The 19302-nt window shown below is 34.3% G+C and overlaps 1 protein-coding gene across 7 annotated transcripts; it reads left to right on the top strand.

Annotated features, from left to right (window-relative positions):
• The first annotated feature begins 856 nt into the window (after nt 1–856).
• RhoGAP71E (Rho GTPase activating protein at 71E) lies at nt 857–18602 on the top strand. Of its 7 annotated transcripts, none has more exons than XM_066284971.1 (11): nt 857–1373; nt 5284–5555; nt 8061–8262; nt 8866–8877; nt 10278–10476; nt 13414–13574; nt 13636–13779; nt 14207–14372; nt 14611–14746; nt 14808–14959; nt 15013–18602. In XM_066284971.1, the coding sequence occupies exons 1-11, from the start codon at nt 1209–1211 to the stop codon at nt 15096–15098; spliced, it is 1695 nt and encodes a 564-aa protein (XP_066141068.1). In that variant the 5' UTR covers nt 857–1208; the 3' UTR covers nt 15099–18602. The 7 variants fall into 7 exon arrangements, with proteins under 7 accessions (XP_066141068.1, XP_066141071.1, XP_066141069.1 ...); XM_066284974.1 differs by having other exon boundaries at nt 15017–18602; XM_066284972.1 differs by having other exon boundaries at nt 14614–14746.
• The last annotated feature ends 700 nt before the right edge of the window (nt 18603–19302 follow it).

Consider the following 19302-nt stretch of genomic DNA (forward strand, 5'->3'; position numbering starts at 1 on the left):
AAAGTCCAGTATAGAAAATTTAGGATCGCATTTTGAGGTCAAAATAATACTTTCTGTCCTTTAAACGTGGGTTTACGAATATTTAGTTTTCGATATACAGGGTGTTAAGGTATTGTTATTATCAAAGTTCATAGTAATTAGTAAATTTAAAAATTAATAAAAGAAAATTTAAAAATATTCAAATTTATTGAAACTTAACAATAATGTGGTCGAAATAACTTTAACATTTTAAAAACCAGACGAAACGTTCAGCTATACTAAATTTTCAACAAATTCAACAGAAAACGCGTTGAATTGTGAAACTACGTCGTAATAAGCTATTTATTATGAATTTTGATAATGATAATATTTTAACACCCTATATGTAAAAGTCTAAGCATTTATGGACCCACGTTTATAGGGAGAAAAATCTTATTTTGACCTCAAATTCTTTCCATTGAATTTCGAATCATCCTGTATATTTCTACAGGCGAAAAGTGATTTTTTGCGTTATCCAAAAGGCGAATATCCCTCATAGAAGAACCTGCAATTGTTAGGCCTCTGGACCCTTCTACTGCGAACTTTTAATTGCTGGTAATAAAACAACGCACGACATTGTCAGTTTTCATTGCTGATGTCAGTTGATGAGGCGCCCCTGAATTATCGATCACAATTATTAAATAGCGTTTTTTCGGTGATACTCCGACAAGTAGCAATTAAATTTATCGTGCGACTCGGGGGACCAGGAAATCTTTTAGTAATGAGACAATCAAGCCGTGGCGCGAAGAGAAACGTTTCAAACGTTGCGGGCGCCGTGCACGGAGTCCGTAACGTTTGCTGCGTCGACCCGTTGATAGATTTCTGTTTTCTGTCATCTCGCTTTCGTCATTCGTCATCGTCCTTCTGTTTCTGTTGATGGTATTCCGCTCTGTCTGTCGTTGTCCTGTTTCTGTTTGTTCGGTGTTTGTGCTGAGAGGTGAAGGTGTATGAATTTAGGATTCCTTATGCATTAAGGGCGTGAATATTCAAAAGTCTGTGTGAAATAAAATGCCCTTTCGGCCTTTCGTTAGCGATTTGACCCCTTGTCACTAGCAAGCCGCGTGAATGTCGTGTGTTACAGTGTGTCGTGTAACCAAAGTATTCAACTGTTTGAAAAATGTTTTGATGTCAGAGTTAGGTTATGTCCGCGTAGGTATTTTTGGGGCCCCATATTTTTCGCTTGATCGGAAATGAGCACTTGGGCGGCGAGAATGCATAGGCGCGCTGCCACATTCAGTAACGTAGTCACCTCCTGTGGTCACCCTTCTGGGCCTTACCCCCGCAGGTTGGAAAAAGTTAAATTTGGTGTACCTCTTCAAGAGGTTTGCAAGAATGACATCCCTGGACCCCTTTTGGTAAGTTTATCTGTGGGCATTTGCGAGGCTTTTTTTCCCAGAACGTTGTCATTGATATGTTCTGTGCTTATGTAAGAAGAAAAAATAAGGGCCTTAGATTTTATGGGGGATTTTCAGGCATTTGTTTGTTTGGGGTTCAGACACAAATAAATTAAGTGTAAGTCCTTATGTTGTTTGATTGCTAAAGATTGTTTTAATTTTGTATTATCTGATGGAGGCTCCACTCAGTCTCGTTTTCTTAAGCATATTTTGTTTTTTTAATGAATATTTGGAGTTATTATTTACTCAGGTATTTATCTAACTATTATTTCACAAAAACAATGATAAAAACCTTTTAAAAAAAAAAAACAAGTAAATAATCATATTTACATAGCAGCTTTTTATTTGCAAAAGCAAAAGCCCTTCAATTGGAAAATTTGGTAAAACTTACTAGAAAACCTTTCAAGGAGTAAACCAGCATCTTAAATTTGTACAGTAAACTTATAATTTTTTAATAATTAAGAAGAAATGAAACTTTTTGATGATAAATACCTTATTAAAAATAAATTTTCCTCCTTGAACTCCCACAAAATACAATAGACCCAAAGTATCACAAAATACCATTAAAAAATTGCCCTGTGAAGTTAATATATTGAAAGATTGAATGTAATGCAATGAATGAGATTCTAAAAACTGATCACTCAGTGATAGGAGTAAACTAGAAGCATCCTTTTCTCATAGAGGTTTAAATTTGAATGATATAAGGGGTTTTAAAATCATTTCATTTCAACAAGATGCATTTTTAAAATCAACTTAAAAGCCCTCTTATATGAAAATGAAGAAATTTTCCAGCTAGGTAAAATAAGCTAAATCAGCTTATTCTCACCTCAAGAATTAATAGCTGCTATCGTTCAAGTTATTGTAGGAATCTCTATATGTCCATGCTATTTGTGAATACCCTGTATGAAAACTAAACATTCTTTTTAAAGAACGAAGTCTAGGAATTGTTTGTTACTCGAACTTGATCTTTGCAAATAATTGGTAATAAGAAACAAGTAATGGGAAAAAAGAATAGAAAAAGGCACAAAGTAATTTTACGAAAAACTAAAAATTAATTGTTATAGTTGAGATACAGCTTTGGTGAAATATGGCCATTGCTAGTTACCATTTCTACATTACTACACATACTAAGATTCATTGTATTATATTTCTAAGTCGTTCAATTGGGTGTAACTGTATCACTACTGTTACTCGATCAGTAACCTTACTAATAACTAGTATAAGTATCAGATATTTCAAAAAAATTGTATGAAGTAATTTTATTGCACTACTAAAATCTCTTCTTGGTAAACTCATTTGAATCACTACTCAGCCTTAGTCACCACACAAAAGTTATTGTACAGGGATATTGACAGAATGATAACAGCTAGGTGAAATTTGATTGCCCATTCTTGGGATTCTTGGGACTCGTTTTCGATATATATATATATATATATCTACATTTTGGAAGTCCCTTATCTTCTGTTTTTTCTAAAATAAAAAAACGCTACCCAAAAGATTCGGTACATAGAATTCATTGTCACTCATTTTCCTATATTGTATGGTTTAGGAGTATAAAATAAATAATGCACACATATATATGTATATATAACTTTTATTCGTTTTTTTTAAGTTATTGATGGGACGATTCAAAATATTTATCTAATAATACATAGGGTGTTTTCTTTAAGAAACACAACTTTATTACCACTTACAAGCCACTATATCAATATAGCCATTTGAATTTTTTTGAAGCTTCTATATTAGCCGAAATAATGCGTCATGTCCAAGTAGAAGATTTTTCAAAAACACCGCGTGTATCGAAAACAAATCAACTTATCAAGTCGCTCCTCAATTTTCAGCCCCAAATAATGCAATCAGATTTAATGTATTCGTTACTATTGTTTTTCAATAGCCCATAAACCCATTGAAAATTTCACTCGGTATATGAAAAATGTAATCAGAAATTTTAAAGTCATTTCTCCTATCATCCAACGAGCTGATTTGAAGGAATCTTAAATGAGATTGTTGTGCTATTAGGGATAAACGACTTATAGAACTACAACTGATACGACTAAATGCGCTGATTAACTACGGCGACTCCAAAAATAATAAGGTATTTGATTTTGTTTCAATTAGGCGATAAGTTTATTTGATTTTTTCCGTATTTATCTACCTATGTGAATGTATTTATTGCGTACTATATTTATTTTTGTTTACTGGATACTGAGGATAATCAATTATTTGCTTTTCACTTGAATGGACGCATCTAATATTACATTGATTTGTAGCAGAAAAAGTCGGTTTTATTTTATTTGTTTTCATCGAGGTTGCACAGATTTCAAAATTCAGATGATAGTTTTAGTGTAATAATAGATAACGTTGTCGACGTACAAAAATAGAAAAATTAAAATTATACAGTGTGGCCCAATGAAGTAAGCAGTAGTTTACAGCGCGTAGTCTCGGTATTTGCAAGAGATCTTTTCCATTCAAGTTACAAGGAAAAGTTTGATTTTTACCATTCTCGATGTATACGGGGTGGTCCAATAAGAGCGCCTCGAACGATTACGGTTTTATTAATGGTTTTGATGAAAAATTGTTTTTAAACTTATATGTACGACCTTATAGGGCACAATTTAAAAGTATTGCCATTTATACAGGGTATGCGAAAAACAGATACAACGCAAACTTAGGTTTTTTTAAATCTAACACCCTATATTTTTTTAAATATTTGAAATTAGAAGAAGAAAATAGTAGAAGTTTGTATAACACTCAATAGGTCTAAAACAAATAATCATTGAGAAATTTAGCGAAATGTAAAAATGCAAGGGTCAAGAAAACATCTTTTTTCTATGTGAAATGAATTAATTAATTACCGTTTTTTGACCGTCTTAACAGCAGATACTTCTTCAAGTTGAAAATGGTCCTCTTGAAAATTGATATACAGGGTGAGCAAAAATATTGATTACATCTTACTTATGATTTAGAATATCTTGCTTATTTTAAATGGGATGTATGCATTTTTATGTGTTCCTTAAAATCGCTATTTAATGCTCTTTCAAGTGATACCAATATGTCCCATACCTATCTTTAGCCGTTTCTCGTAAAATGACGTTTTATTTAATTTTAAATAACTCTAACTTTTTTTTCGCGCACCCTGTATAAATGACAATCTATTTAAAATGTGCCCTATAAGGTCGTACATATAAGCGTAAAAACAATTTTTCATCAAAACCATTAATAAAACCGTAATCGTCCGAGGCGTTCTTAGTGGACCACCCTGTATAAAATAACGACATACTTCTGTTATAACAATTACTTGAAGATAATTTTGGCGTGCTTAGGGCTCTTTTTTCGGTAGATTAAAATCGTGTAATTTAAAACTTTATCAATGGGTTAAGCGCACGCCTGAGTTGTTGATTCATCACTTGAGCTTGGTTCATCTAAACTGACCCCTAGCAAGTCTTGACGTCCATAGGCAGCGTATTGCCATCACAATAACAGCAATCAGAAATGTACAAATTCTTTACGTATATCTAAATTAATTCTAAACGAGATCCACGCTTATGGACATTAGCAGTAACCGATTGCAAATCCCCTGATTAATGCATATTTAAATAATAATCAAATGTAAATTTGTCAGGGATATTGTAGGATTGTTAGTGTCATTCTGTTGCAAACAGTATTTTGTAACAAATGTTACACCCTGACGATTCTGTTGAAACTGCAGTAGACGGACAGGAGTTTTTAATGGCGACTGCCTGCAATTTTCGATGGGATTTGACGCACATTTAGATCAATTTAACTGTGAACAAACTGAATTTGGGTTAATATTTTCACATTTTGCTGCAACGCAAAATTAAATCGTTATTATTATAATGTTCTCTAATAGGTATTAGTTTTGAAACTGAACAAAGAAGCCCCTTATAGAAAAGATGTCTTCAGGGCTCCGGGCCATCAAGGGGCGATGAAAAAGCTTATTCACTTTCTACAAACGGGGCGGCTTGTTAATATGGATAACTTCAGCGTGTATACCATAGCCAGTGTATTGAAAAAATTCCTTCGGAAAGTCCCTGGGGGCATATTCGGGAGGGAGATAGAGCAAAGATTTTTTGACATTTTCGAGAATGGCGACCAGAAAACACAGCGAGATGAAATATTTAGGTAAGTACCGAAGTAACGTAGTATCCATGCTTTAGTCCAAAGGCCTTTGTGATGTACACTTCCTGTTTACCAAAAAGAAGCAAATATTTATTTGACCGCATTGAGTCAAATATGGCTTAAATCCTTTATCGGTGCGTCCCACTTTCCAAAGCAACGTCAGACTTCAGGTGCTGAAGCAGAATATTTGATTAATTGTGTTTATTATTTAAGTAGATTATATGCTCGGTGACGCTGTAGGTGTTAATTGTTCATGCGTATATTATTAAGTAGAATGCACAGCACAGGTACTGAATAACAGTGCAGGAATAATGATTGTTGTGGGTATGAGTGGGATATGATGGCTGTTTATTTATTTATTTATTTTTTTTTTTGAGAAATTCCGAGTGAATTGCGAAATAAAGGCACGAAACATATCGGATGTCCGCGTATTCGTTTTTCCTAGGTTTTGGTGAAGGTGACAGACTTGCTACCCAAAATGGGGGGGAGTCCTTAGTTAAAACTAAATATTATTATTAGTTAGTTTTAACTCATAATAGTATGCAATTCCCATGCTCCATCGGCCCCTAAGGGCGTGTGAGGCCTAATTTGAAGAAAATAAAAGAATTCGAAACACTTGTTTCACACTATGCAGTGATGGCCATAAGTATGAAAACTTTTTGCGTTTTTCGATAAAAAAAAAAGAAATAGTAATTAAATTTATAGAATTTGTATCAGTACCTTTCGATCTCAGTAACAATGCGCAAGCGCCATTCACCTCAAGAACTAAAAAAGCTCTCTGTTGAGTTATTTAGGAACGGACACAACTAGTGCGATATTTCTAGTGCTTTATATATCCCCAAAGAACCAATATGAAAAAAAAATTAAAACGTATTCATAAACGAGGTACGGCAGACAATTTTCCAAGGCCAGGTAGGCCTGAAGAGTATCCAAAAAGTACTGAGAAATTAATGAGAAGGATGTCGGAAAAAAATTCACTATTGGCTTCAATGGATATTTCAAGACACCTTGCTGGAGAACACAATACTGTAGGTTCGAATCGAACGATACGAGGAATCTCGATAGGTGGAGGTTTATTTGGTAGGGTTGTTGTCGAGAAACCATTTATTACCAAAAAAAATCGGAATGCCCGTTTTGCATTCGCTTGCCAGCATCTGAACTGGTCGTAAAAAAGGTGGAATGTCGTCTTGTGGAATTACGAGAACAAATTTCAGATATTCGGTAGTGATGGTATTACGATACGTAAGACGTCCCAAGAATGCAAGATTCAATCCCAAATATCAATTGCCTACTGTAAAATATGGCGGTGGAAGCGTCATGGTTTGGGGGTGTTTTTCGGCATCTGGGGCTGGGCCAGTAATTAAAATAGAAGGGATTACGGAACAATTCATATACCAAGACATCTTAGAAAATCATGCTTCTGTTTGCTCAGTGGGAAATGCCTCTGTCCTGGAGTTTTTAACAAGACAATGAGCCAAAACACGCCTAAAAGCTCGTTAAAAAATTCGTTTCAAGAATATTCTGTTCCGAAAATGGAATGGCCGTCCCAGGGCCCTGATCTTAACCCGATCGAACATTTATGGGAACACCTCGGAAGACAAATTCGTCAAGAAATAATTCATAATCTCAAACATTTGTTCGAAGTTTTAGATAGAGAGTGGAAATTGATTCCTGTAGAAGTTTGTAGAAATCTTGTTTATGCTATGAACCAAAGATGTCGTGCAGTTATTAAGGGAAACGGATATGCCACCGAACATGAAATAAAACTTGAATTAAATGTTATGTTTCACCCGTTATTTTAATAGAATTTATAGGTTTCCATGCTTTTGTCCTCAATGAAATTTTCATTTGTTGTTGTCACTATGCACGAATTCCTTAGATTTAACTTTAATGTATATTTTAAGGGTATACATCCTTAAGTAGCAGTAGTATTCAAATAACCCTAAAAGTGTAACGTAGAAAGAAGATTTACAGGGATATTTAAAGTTTCCATGCTTATGGCCGCTACTGTAAATGCGTCCCGAGTGCCTCCACTTAAGAAAAAAACAGACTGGGAATCTTGGAATCGGTAGGCCTGCCATTGTGAAAAATAACGAGCTTGGAAATTGACCTTTCCAACTAGGAAACAATTTTATCACGACCACTTAACAATGAACCAATATTAAGTTTGCTGAGAGAAATTACACAGCAGAGGGAGTAATGAGAGAAACTGTTAAAAAATCCATTTCGAAACATTGAGCGAGCCACAAACTTAAAAAAAAACTGTCGATTTCAATTGCTCCGGGAAACTTACAACTGCTTGCTCACTTAATCAAGAAATATTTCAAGAAAACTTGTCCTGTATAGGTAACTCTGCACTAAAATACCCCAACTTGCCCGTGTTATAACGTGTTTAAATATTTGCATCGACGTGCCAAGCGGCCTATAGAGTGATTACAATGAAATTTTAATATTTTAGGGAATTTCGTTCCTAATTTGGATAAATAAAATCGATTGTTAAATTTCCAGGATTATTACATCTCTACCAGTCTACACCCAAAGGCTATTGGTCTTGTTATTTGGAACTTTCCGCGTGATTGCCTCAAACAGCGAGAGATCCTCCACGGGCATGACGAGTGAAGCTCTAGGAGTCAGCGTGGCCCCTAGTTTCTTCCATTCTTGCGTGAGCGACGGAAAAACTGCCAAAATGGAGGATGTAATGAAATTTAAGGTAAGATTGAGTTTACAAATTTACTATTGCGTTTTTCAATAATTTATGTTGTTATAATTTGAATAGGTCCTTAACCCACGCAAATTAAGAACCTTTAAAGTTTTGTTTTTATTTTCTTTCAACACTGGGAGTATTGGATATTTACTTGGTTTCCATGATCGAAATCGTTGTGCACAACCTTAGCAGAGTTTTTTTACACAAAGCTTTGCGCAGAACAGCCGAGACACGTTTTATTAGAGCTGATAATTTTTTCCGTTTTTCTATAAATAAGGTATTCGAAAGCAAGATGTAAAAATTAAATAATATAATATAAATAATATGTAGTTGTTTACCTTTGTTATTTCTACTTAAAATGTAAATATGAATGTATATATGTAGTAAAATCACATTTTCCACGAAACTAAGAGGTGAAAGCTATATATCTATATTTATATCTACTTCAGGTCGGATTATATAGAATGCTTTTGATACCTTGAAAGAGGGTAAAACAGCTTAATGTGATTGCATTTCTATATGTTTTATCCTATTTACTATATCGATTTTTGTTAGATTCAAGTTACTAATTTTTGCTTTTGCTGTATAATGCTTACTTCGAAACTAAAGGCAGAAGTGAACGTAAGTCTCAATTTTATAAATCATCTAAATCACCCTGTTGGTAGATAGTAGACAACGTCTCCCTGTTTCATGGGTTTTCCTAAAGTGCTGTTTGTAGAAAATTTTATTAACATCAAAGTACGAGGTTTACTTCAAGTTGCTAGACATTGCTTCACTAATGAAAGAACTATCTCCGACTTCTTAGCATTTAACATGTTTAACAACGTTGGGAGTAGTAATGGCATCTCCATTTATTTTCAAGTGAATATTAAGATAAGCGATCCAGTAGTTGCGCAATTTTCTTACAGAACTTCAGTTACCCCGGCCCGGGCAAGCCGAAAAAGTAGAAAAAACTAACCTTTTGAGTTTCCTCCGTCATTATATGAAATCATTGGCGATAACAAGTCATTCAGTTGCTTATTGAACGGCATCGTGACATACAGTGTGTTCCAAATTCATCTTTCATGCATTGGGGTCTCGGAAACTATGTGATTTACCAAATCGGTTGAGGGCTAAATTATCAATGTGCAGTCAACTCTAATTGCAGATTAATTTCTCTAATTAAATCCAAATAGAGATTAAGTATAGCTCAGATTCTGACAAAGTCTGAAGTAGGCAGTTGGACGGCTTTAACACCAGAGCTGTTGCGAGTCCTACTTAAGTGATGTCGCGGAACAAATTGTTTTACCTATAGATTGCATTTGAATGCATCGTAAACGTAAAAGAAATATTCTTTTTTTTCTGCAGTTATCAGGATATTGCATCGTTATTAACTCAAAAGAGATATCGAAAAACTCTCGTTTTGGCATACATTCATTTCTCACAAGTCACGCGCGCAACCATAAGGAAATGAGCTTATTTCCTACAGCTTCGTATCGATATCCACAGCCAAGAAGCAAAGCAAACGTCAAGAGCCATATGGCCATTTTGGTGACAGCTGTGTCGAATTTTGAAACTTTAAGCACTAAATCCAATTTATTTAGTAATTTTTCACGTTGGGTACAGATTTTTTTGGGGATTATGTAGTAAAATTGATTGAATTCTTAATAGATTGTAAGTGATAAGCATTTTTTTGCTCTATCTAGGCCGTTCTATCTTTTCTATCTACAGAGTTATTGCATTGGGCAAGAAAATTTGGGACACCCTGTATAGGCATACCTGATGACTAAACAATTATAATATAAAACGGTATGTTGTCAATCATCATTAGAGCGCATGACAGTTTTCACTCTAGGATTCAACCAGTTTTTGAGAATTATTAGACGAACTGCTGTTGATGATCGAAACTGTTTGAATCCCGGTCGAATGCAAGCATCTCCCTTCCTATTCTCCATTCAACATCTCCTTATGTTCAATACAAATTTGATTGAAAGTTTACCATATCGATCATCAATCTTCCATCCGTTTTTGTTCGTATTTAGGTCGCCTCCAAAGTAATGAAACATCTCATCGAGGAATTCGCTTCGTCCAATCTCTTCGGCAGAGACAACTACGAGTACTACGCTCGTGTAACAGGACGCGTTTTACGCGTCCAAGGCGAATGGATCTGTTCGTTCCAATTTCCACCCTCCAAAGGAGTGTTTTCTAAAGAATTCGGGGCCTTGGAACGATATCTTTCAGGTAAGTTTATTAGTTTTGTGATTGTTTGTGCCATAACTCCCAGCACAGCCTTGTAAACTAACTAAACAGGGATGTGAATATTTCCCTATTTAACGATGACTAATTTCGTTTTTGATTCGCCTCCCAAAGCGCACATCTCAATGGGCCCGGACACTTGGCTACTTTTCAATAACTACGATAAATACGGGGGATATATGGAAGGTAATCAATCACAGAGGGACGATCTTCCACCCCCCGATGATTTTTACAATGCCAATAACACGGTCTAGGGCTTCACTGTTTTCTTCTTTGAATTATTGGTTTCAAGTGGATCATGCCGTGATGAACTATTATTTTAATTTAGTTTTTTTTTTTTAATTAATTAGGTCATCGTTGGTGCGTCAAGTGTAGACCTTACTGAAAAATATTCTCAATAAATTTATTGCTTGAAGTAGCTCCAGAAATTATTTGAATTATACGCATGTTTTGTAGGTATGTTCGGATTCGATAGAGGCACCTCTTGATGGGTATGAAATTTGCGAGGATAATACAGAAAATTAATTCCCATCAGACGTACTAGTCGGTTTTTAATGCCAATTTATAAGTAAGTTTTTTTGTCTTGGGTGATTTTTGAGTCTTTAAGACACTTTTTCCTTAATTAATTATGATGTTTTCAGCGATTTTTAAAAAGTTTAATGTACTGTGTGTTAGAGTGCATCGTGCACGTAAACATGGTAACGTTGAAAATGTCGGGTTTACTTGGACTTTTATATTTTTGGTATATGGGGCGGTTTTCCTACTAGATTTAAGCTCATTTCATGAAATTGCAATAAAATTACACCTAAATTAAGTATAAATTAAATCTGAAACACGAGAAGGCAATGTATTTTTGAATAACATAACAACATTGACGTTTCATTTGACTTTCATTTCTATGGTAAGCATAAAATTAAAGCAACAATGGGGTGTCATGCTTTAGCGGTTAGAAAATTCCATCCATGGTTAATTATATAAAATTATATAAATCCATATTTTATTTATAAAGTTTTTCCAACAATTTTCGTATATTCACAATTATATACATGCATGGTTTTAACACTTAAAAATTCCTGGCAATGAGTTAAAAGAATCACTTGGTTTTTAGTTTGTAGACATTGCAAATCCTAATTATTTTGAATTTCAATCCCTTTTGGCTTTTTTTGAATTGCATTAGGCCAATTGAATTTTAAATTGTGCTTGTTTTCAAACTTCGTACTGATTTTAGTTGGGAAGAAGGTCTTCAAATTTCATACACATCAACGGGTATGGGTGCAAGTTTTAGTATGTTTTGTCATGGAGGAAGAACCATTTTTCATCATTTTTCTAATATTGAGGAGAATTATTTTCACTACTAGTTTTTGACTATTTTTTTTCCGTAGAAGCTCGAATAGGAGCTAATAATATAAAATAGAAGCTATTGTTCATATTTTATAAGCGTTTTTAGCGTCGCTACTCAAATAAACTGACCTCACAATAATAATAATAATAAAATACATAAAGTGATATACAACTATCTCATAAATTGTTCATATTTTTCTTCAACATTGGCATAATATTATGCTAATACATGAAGCAAAAATTTGCAATGCGATTAAGCAAGTGGAATTGAAATGTAGGCCGTTTTCGATAAGTAATTAAGGATAATCTGTTTTTACCACACTTCCGATCTTAATCACATCGAATGCTACCATGTATTACTAATAATTTCCTTTACCTGCGCTATCTAACTCATATGAAATATATTAATGCCTAAAGCACAGATACTACATACGTGACTAAAGAAAATGTGCCCTCCCACGGTTTGGTTACGCTTTCCAATAACTAGTTCTTTCTTCATGTGTACAGACAATATTTTTATTGGATTATTATTTAAGTAGTTTATAATAGATATCATTTAGCGCTCGTGTGTGTAAAATAATTACTTTAACATTTTCGTGAATGCATCGCTACTCTGTGATATTTTTCATTATTGTTCACATTAATAAATTTTTTTTTAATTCTAATTTTATAATACGGCAGTTTTATTTTGTGACTGTCCTCTTGGGTGTCGCCCTGCCCGCCCTACGTGTTTTGCCCCCTTATGGCTGTTGGCAGCCTTTCCATTTGCACCGTTCTGCATGGCTTAATAAATAGTTTTAGTGTAACAAACTGGACAGCACGTTGCCGTTATTAGTTTGCACTGTTTTGCAGGTATGTAGCTTTTGATCATTTTTTGGTTGGCTTCTTTTGTAATCAAGAATTTTGAATGTCGTGTAGTGTTACAAAAAAGCTTTGATAATTTAGCACGTGAAATTTTATTGGAAATTTGCTTACACCTTTGTGCACATATTTTGGTGTTTTTTCCTTTCAATTTTCGATTTGTAAATCTCGGTCGTAAAAAGTGGGCAAATTTTGGTTTTGATATGACGCCAACCTCCGCCGAACGGTTGATGTGCGATAGAAAACGACGAATTTCAATATTTATGGTATAATTTTTTTGTGCCATAGATTTAAAGTTTATGAAATTTATAAAAACTGCAAAGTTTTCGTTCGATCACATCTCTTGGTTGTGGTCTTGGTTGGTCTTAAGTACTCCATGATTCAATAGATTTCCTCTCAAATCAATTCTTCGTCAAACTCTCAATGCCTGTATCTCGGGAGTACCTTGTGTTATTTTTTATAATTTTCGGTTTCGCCGGAAAAACTACAAAATTGAGAAAAAGTTCCTTTAGAGCTGAATTATTAATGTGCTTGGCTATAACTAAAAGCTAATTTCCATAGAAATGGTTGGAATAGCGCCTAGTTATTGATCAAATTCTTGATTTCTATAAAAACCAGCTTCACCACTTGGAATTTTGGAAACATTTTTCTGTTCTCAAGTTAATCCACGATTGTTCAATTAACAGACTTTAAAACCGTAACATCGGACATCTTTTGTAGCCTTGACCCAGGCTGAGGAATGTCAGTCCACTCCTGCGCTTCTAGAAGTGGGGCTGCAGCCCCATGTGAACTCCTCATCGTTGGGCATGATTGCTGAACACACCCTTTTGGAGTCATGCACCAGGCTGTCAATTTCGCTGGAGCAAAACGGACTATTCCAGGTAGTTAGAGATTATGCCTTCATGGGGAGAATAGATTAGGATAAAGACTGCGGGTTTTCAGAGTAACACGTCCCACTCCTCAAGTACAAGTCACTCGTCCAAATTTAGTCACAATAACTGCTCGGGCCCCAAGATGACGTTGGAAGAATTGAAAGCGGTTAATGCTTATGCGGAAAGCACGAGAAGTCTTAGTTATTTACCTCAGGTGAGTTAGTTTTCTTTTTTTATTCTTTTCCCGAGTTGAACAATAAAACCATTAAGACATGATACTTGTCCAGCATTTTAAAATTTCAAAAAATTATATGGGGCTAATCGAGTGGAAAATAATCTGAGCCAGCTTTGTCATAAATTGTTAAAGGATACGCCCCAAGATTTAAAACATGACCAAGATTATAACTATAAATGCAGTACTGACCGCTCTAAGGTCGTTGTCATATATATCGAAGATTAATACCCACCTTTAAGCGAATTTGGACTATCTAGAAACTATAGAAAACTACATAACCAAAGCCCTACTAACTTTTGCAATATTACCTGCAACTCCACAAATTTAGGAAACATATGTTTCGAGTGAAATTAACTAACTTAGATAAAAAAAAAAACAGTTAATTAGATATTCGTATTGTTTAAAGGTCCACGAACGTCAGACAGAGAGAATGAAAACTCGCTCCCAGTGGTTTCTAGGACCGTCAGTAGACTGCCAAAGTTGTGGAGGTTCCTTGGACATTCCTCTTAATACGGCTGACGTTTCAGCATTTACTAATGCGTTACTGCGGCGATCATCATCGGGAACTATAGGTACAACTGCTATTCAATGTGAAACCAAAATTTTGAATTCTGAGGAGGTTCAGTTGATTTGAAACAAAAATTTTAGAATTTACAAAAGTGCAGGACGCAATTTGCTGCTGTGTTATGATATGTAAGATCGTCAGGGCTTATTTTCTTAGATTAAATTGAGTTTGATCGGAAACAAATGGTTAATCCGATTTTTCTACTTCCGGTACATACTCCATCTTGTAAAAAAAATATTTTTCAGTAGGAATAGCTGGCTTATCGTTAAGCGCCGAATCCATCCAAAAAAGACCCAGTATCAAATGTGTAAATTCCAGAGACAAAAGATGCGTCCGGTCTGCCAGTCGTAGAAATAAGGAAAATGGATCCAGATCCAGCAGGTACATCTTATCTTTACTTTTGTTATTAGGTCTAACTTACAATATCTCGTATTTCTTGCAGCTTTAAAGGCCGTAACGATAGAAGAGGCTCCAATTCGCGTTCGAACAGCTTCAAAATCAAGTACGAAAACATATCTAGATCTTGCAGTTTTAAGAATAAAACGGAACTGTGTTCGTGCCCGGTGGAATCCCCAACTAAGGGAAGTGAGAATGGTAAGTACCCGTTTTTGTTTTTTAAGAGGAGTGTTAAACGGTCATCCTTGAAGGTAGCAAGGACGATCCGATGATACCAGGTACTGCCAATACTACAGAGACGATATGCGTCACTCTCACATACAAACCGCGCATTTAAGGACTTTAAACGCAATTTATAAGACTTACGAGGTATTTGATGGCTGCAGATCTAATGCGCGCTAAAGATTAACTTATTTATATCGGCAAAACAAATGCGGAAAAATGTTTTAACGAAATTTTGCTAACAAACATGAAAACAACGAAAAAAATTCTTTATGTGGCTGAAAGCGCATTGGGAACTGCAGTAATTTGTATTAATAAAATCTACGCTTATTAAACTTAAGTATGCAGTGTGGCCCTTTGAATTTTTAGATGTGTGTGGTCTTTATAGTGTTATACGATGTGCTTTAGCTCCATTGATAGAGACGTGGCCGTTTTAAATGAATTGATTTGTAACAAACCGAAAATGAGACCTTTCGTTTTCTTTTTAAATGATTTTGATTTCAAGTCATGCTCTGGATAAAAGCTCTCACCCTGTATACCAGTACATTAATGGACGCACTTAAGAATATTTATGAGCTCATCTAATGATCACTGATTTAGGTCATGATGGACATCAGTGTCCATTTCGATTTTCTTCAATTTGTAAATATTTGAGTGAGACATTACTTGTAACAAAATTATTATTCTCCGGCCTTAGTTTTATAAATAAGTAGAAAAGGGGGTTTAAAACACATGGTATAATGTTCAAATTAGTTCTTTGATACATCTTTGATAGGTATTGCATTAAAGACAATAATCATTAAGGATTACCTGGATAATATTTATTAGTGTCCGTCCAGCCTGTTTAATAATCTAGGATTGTTTATTGATTTTTAATGTGATTATTAAGCGGCTAGTGCAGGGTGTCTCGCTGCACCCAGAGGGGGTATTGCCAAAATTAAGACTAAGACGTTTCTTAGAAGTACGTTCTTAAAATTAAATGTTTTAGTAGGAGATCAATCTTGGTTCCTTGATGGTTTTTGTCCGAGCTTCACTATCGTTAAATTTCACCACTGCATTCTAAGTATGTACAAGTAGTATTAATTTTTTCATCACCAAATTAATTTCGAAGACTGTCTTGGTATTGTTTTACAAATCTATGCCAAAAGTTTATTTAGGAACGAATAAATTTGTGTTCAAGTGTAATCACCAGGTGGGTAACGCGTTAAACACCATGCCACCTGAAGTTATGTACTGATATAAATGTACCTTATGTTGAGGCGGTAAATATCCAATTATTGCGAGTTTAATAATACTATTTATGTACGAGTACAATTCCTACCATAGCTTTGCAATGCAAACTTCATGCAATGCTTTTGTTACAACAAAAAATAACGTAATTTCTCGGACAATGAAGTTTATTTGCTGTGTTTAGTCTCTCCACTGATGCACTTACATGCAAAATATTCTGTTTAAGAATTTAAGTTAATTAAATTTAATCAAATTTAATGAACCAATTTTAATGGAGGTTCAATGGCGACGCTTCACGTGTGCAGTAACTAACTGACTCCCAAAATGGAAATTGTTTCAAATTAAAATTTCATCGTAGACCTAGTGCCTCGAGGCTATAGCGATTTCTTAAATACCGTATTCTGTATAGTAATATTTTCTAAATATTGTAATTAACGAGTTTGTTAAAGTACGCAAGTCGGCATCGGTAACAAACGACAAACAATGGCGTTCTGACCTGATTTAAAGAAAGGATGGACTTTAAGACTGCCTCACTCTTAATTCGCTTAACCGGGTTTATATGCCTTATATTAAACACTGTTTCAACACTTCAAAACTTGCATTATGAAGTTAGGGGAAGTTTTCTTTGCTGACGGACGAATGTACTGTCCGCAAACCTACAGGCAGGAAAATAGTAGTTACGAAGTTTACGCGTGGGTTATGTTTAAAAAAATTGTTTAAGCAGTTTTACAGTTAGGTGGTCCCAAAGTGTCCTTTATTCAACTCACAGACTCTGTTACTAAAGTTAGACTTAGTGTGATTACTGCACACATACAAATTGTAAAAGTAATTGTCGTTCGAGTGGCTGCTAGAGAAGTCATAAAGGGCAAATATTGACAAGATTTTCATCCGCAGATGAAATTCTCCAGTAATTCAGTGTTCTTATATGTAGTTAGCATTAATACTATTGAATGTGTCTAAAGTAAGAACCCCGAACAAAACTAATAGAAAATAGCAGCTTAACTTAAATATGTACATATTACGTCAAATAATAAATAACATTATCTGCATTGTCATTATTTGCTTTCTCTGACATTTTTGCAGCTTATACAGGAAATTAATACAATAAAATCTTTCTATTTTTCTTTAAAGTTTTTTGAATATTGCTTTTATAGTTTGAAAGGCAATTTTCGATATTTGGCCTATGCCATTCTGCAACTCCAAACCTCTCTGTATTATAAGTCTAGTTCACAATATATGTATCTCAATGTTACAATTATTACAACATTATACGTGGTTTTATTCGCATTACTTTTGTTGATTTATAACCTCTGTAGTATTAAATTGTTTACACCTTGTCTATCCCACTCATCGATTTTTATTACTATTATTAGCTTGTAAGTAAGACCAAATTTTTTAACGAACGTATTGTTAAAAATTTTGCATTCCAAAACGCGTGTGCATTTATATGTATTTTAATAAATTTCTTTTTACCTTTTATAAAAATGTTTACCTTAAAATATTGTAAGAATTATATGGGAAAAGGAACTATTTTTAGGAGTTCTTTATTTCGCATTTTAAAAGAGTCGTCTTTGTACACAGTATTTTTCCCTTTGTGCACAATTATTTAAAATTCTTTAAACTATGTAGCAAAAACGTTCCTTTCGTACGTCACACGATTGTTATAGTAACCAAAAAAATATTACAATATATTTTCGAAATTAAGCTTATGACGAACTGTAAGATTGATAACACCAAATAATAGAGCTTTAGACTTTTCACAGGATGATGCAAAGCCTTAGGTTTTAATATATAAATTAATGTGTCGCCTGTTAGATCATGTATGGGGGTTTTAATTTTATCTAAGCCATCACTGAAACTAGTTTCGGTACAATGAAAACACGAAAGTTGCTGAACAATAAAATAAACATGTCTCATGAGAAATTTCATCCTTCAAGTCTTTTCTCCAATTAAAGATTTATCTTTCCAAACAGATATTGATTTTAGAATTCATTCTAATAATGTGAACTGCAATTTAATCAGTCCCCCTGTACTCATCGTTCTAGTGTCACTTATAAAGTGTGCGTGTTTGAAATAATAAAAATTATATTGAATGTACGATACGCAACTGCATCACCCTGTAGCTATTTTCAGTTATATCTTGCTGCGGCAAAAAGTCTATCTGTTTATAATACTTAAATTTGATTACTTAAATGTTACGCAATGAATGACGAGTTTTCTGATAAAACAAGTGTTCTCAGAGAGTTCGTCGATTATTTTGTAATTTTATAAAGTAATACCTATGGATGTTTTACGAGTAAAGTTTATTCTTTGTGGAGGAATTCGCCAAAGATATTGTTGTATGTTATTTTTGATCTTGGAAATTTTAATAAACATATTCAAGTACGTCTTCGGTGTTTTGTTTTCGAAGTACCGTAATATCCCTCTTCATAGATCATCTTTAAAATGATGTTTGATAGATTTGAAAACAGCTTGCAATTTTCTATCAAACGAGACTACGTCGAGGAAAACTAGTCTAATAAAAGTCGCCGTTATCGTGGAGAAACTGGGTGCAAACCTCGAAGCTTAGATCGATAGATACATGAAGTTTTTGCTTTGAAATTGCAGGATTTTTTTCCCCATATTGAAATTAGTCCTTGAAATAAGATAATTTAATAAAATAAAATCTATTATTAGATAATAAACAATTACCTCTCAGCTGTAAGTACATATACCATTTAGGTACCATCTTATTTTTAAGCATTTTATAAGCATCACTGCTAGGATTTCTATTACGGTTTTTACACGAACGTTTCCCATAGAGGTGAATGGAAACTGTGGGTCACAATGTTATCACCAGACATGTCAAATGAATCATCATTCATGTCATGGCATGTCAAATGAAAATCATTTAATGTAAGACAAATGGACACTCTTTATATTGTGAAAACGCTTTTCCAAAACGCCCTGGCCTATCTAGTACTAAGATTATTTTTTACATATCTATGGATTAAATTGGACGAGAAGCAATTACTGCCCAATGCCTTGAGAAACCGAATTGGGACAAGGTGATTTGAAGCGATTTCAGGAGCAAAATTTACAGTTTAAAG

This window comes from Euwallacea fornicatus, chromosome 8 (genome assembly GCF_040115645.1).
Source record: "Euwallacea fornicatus isolate EFF26 chromosome 8, ASM4011564v1, whole genome shotgun sequence".
NCBI classification, from domain to species: domain Eukaryota; kingdom Metazoa; phylum Arthropoda; class Insecta; order Coleoptera; family Curculionidae; genus Euwallacea; species Euwallacea fornicatus.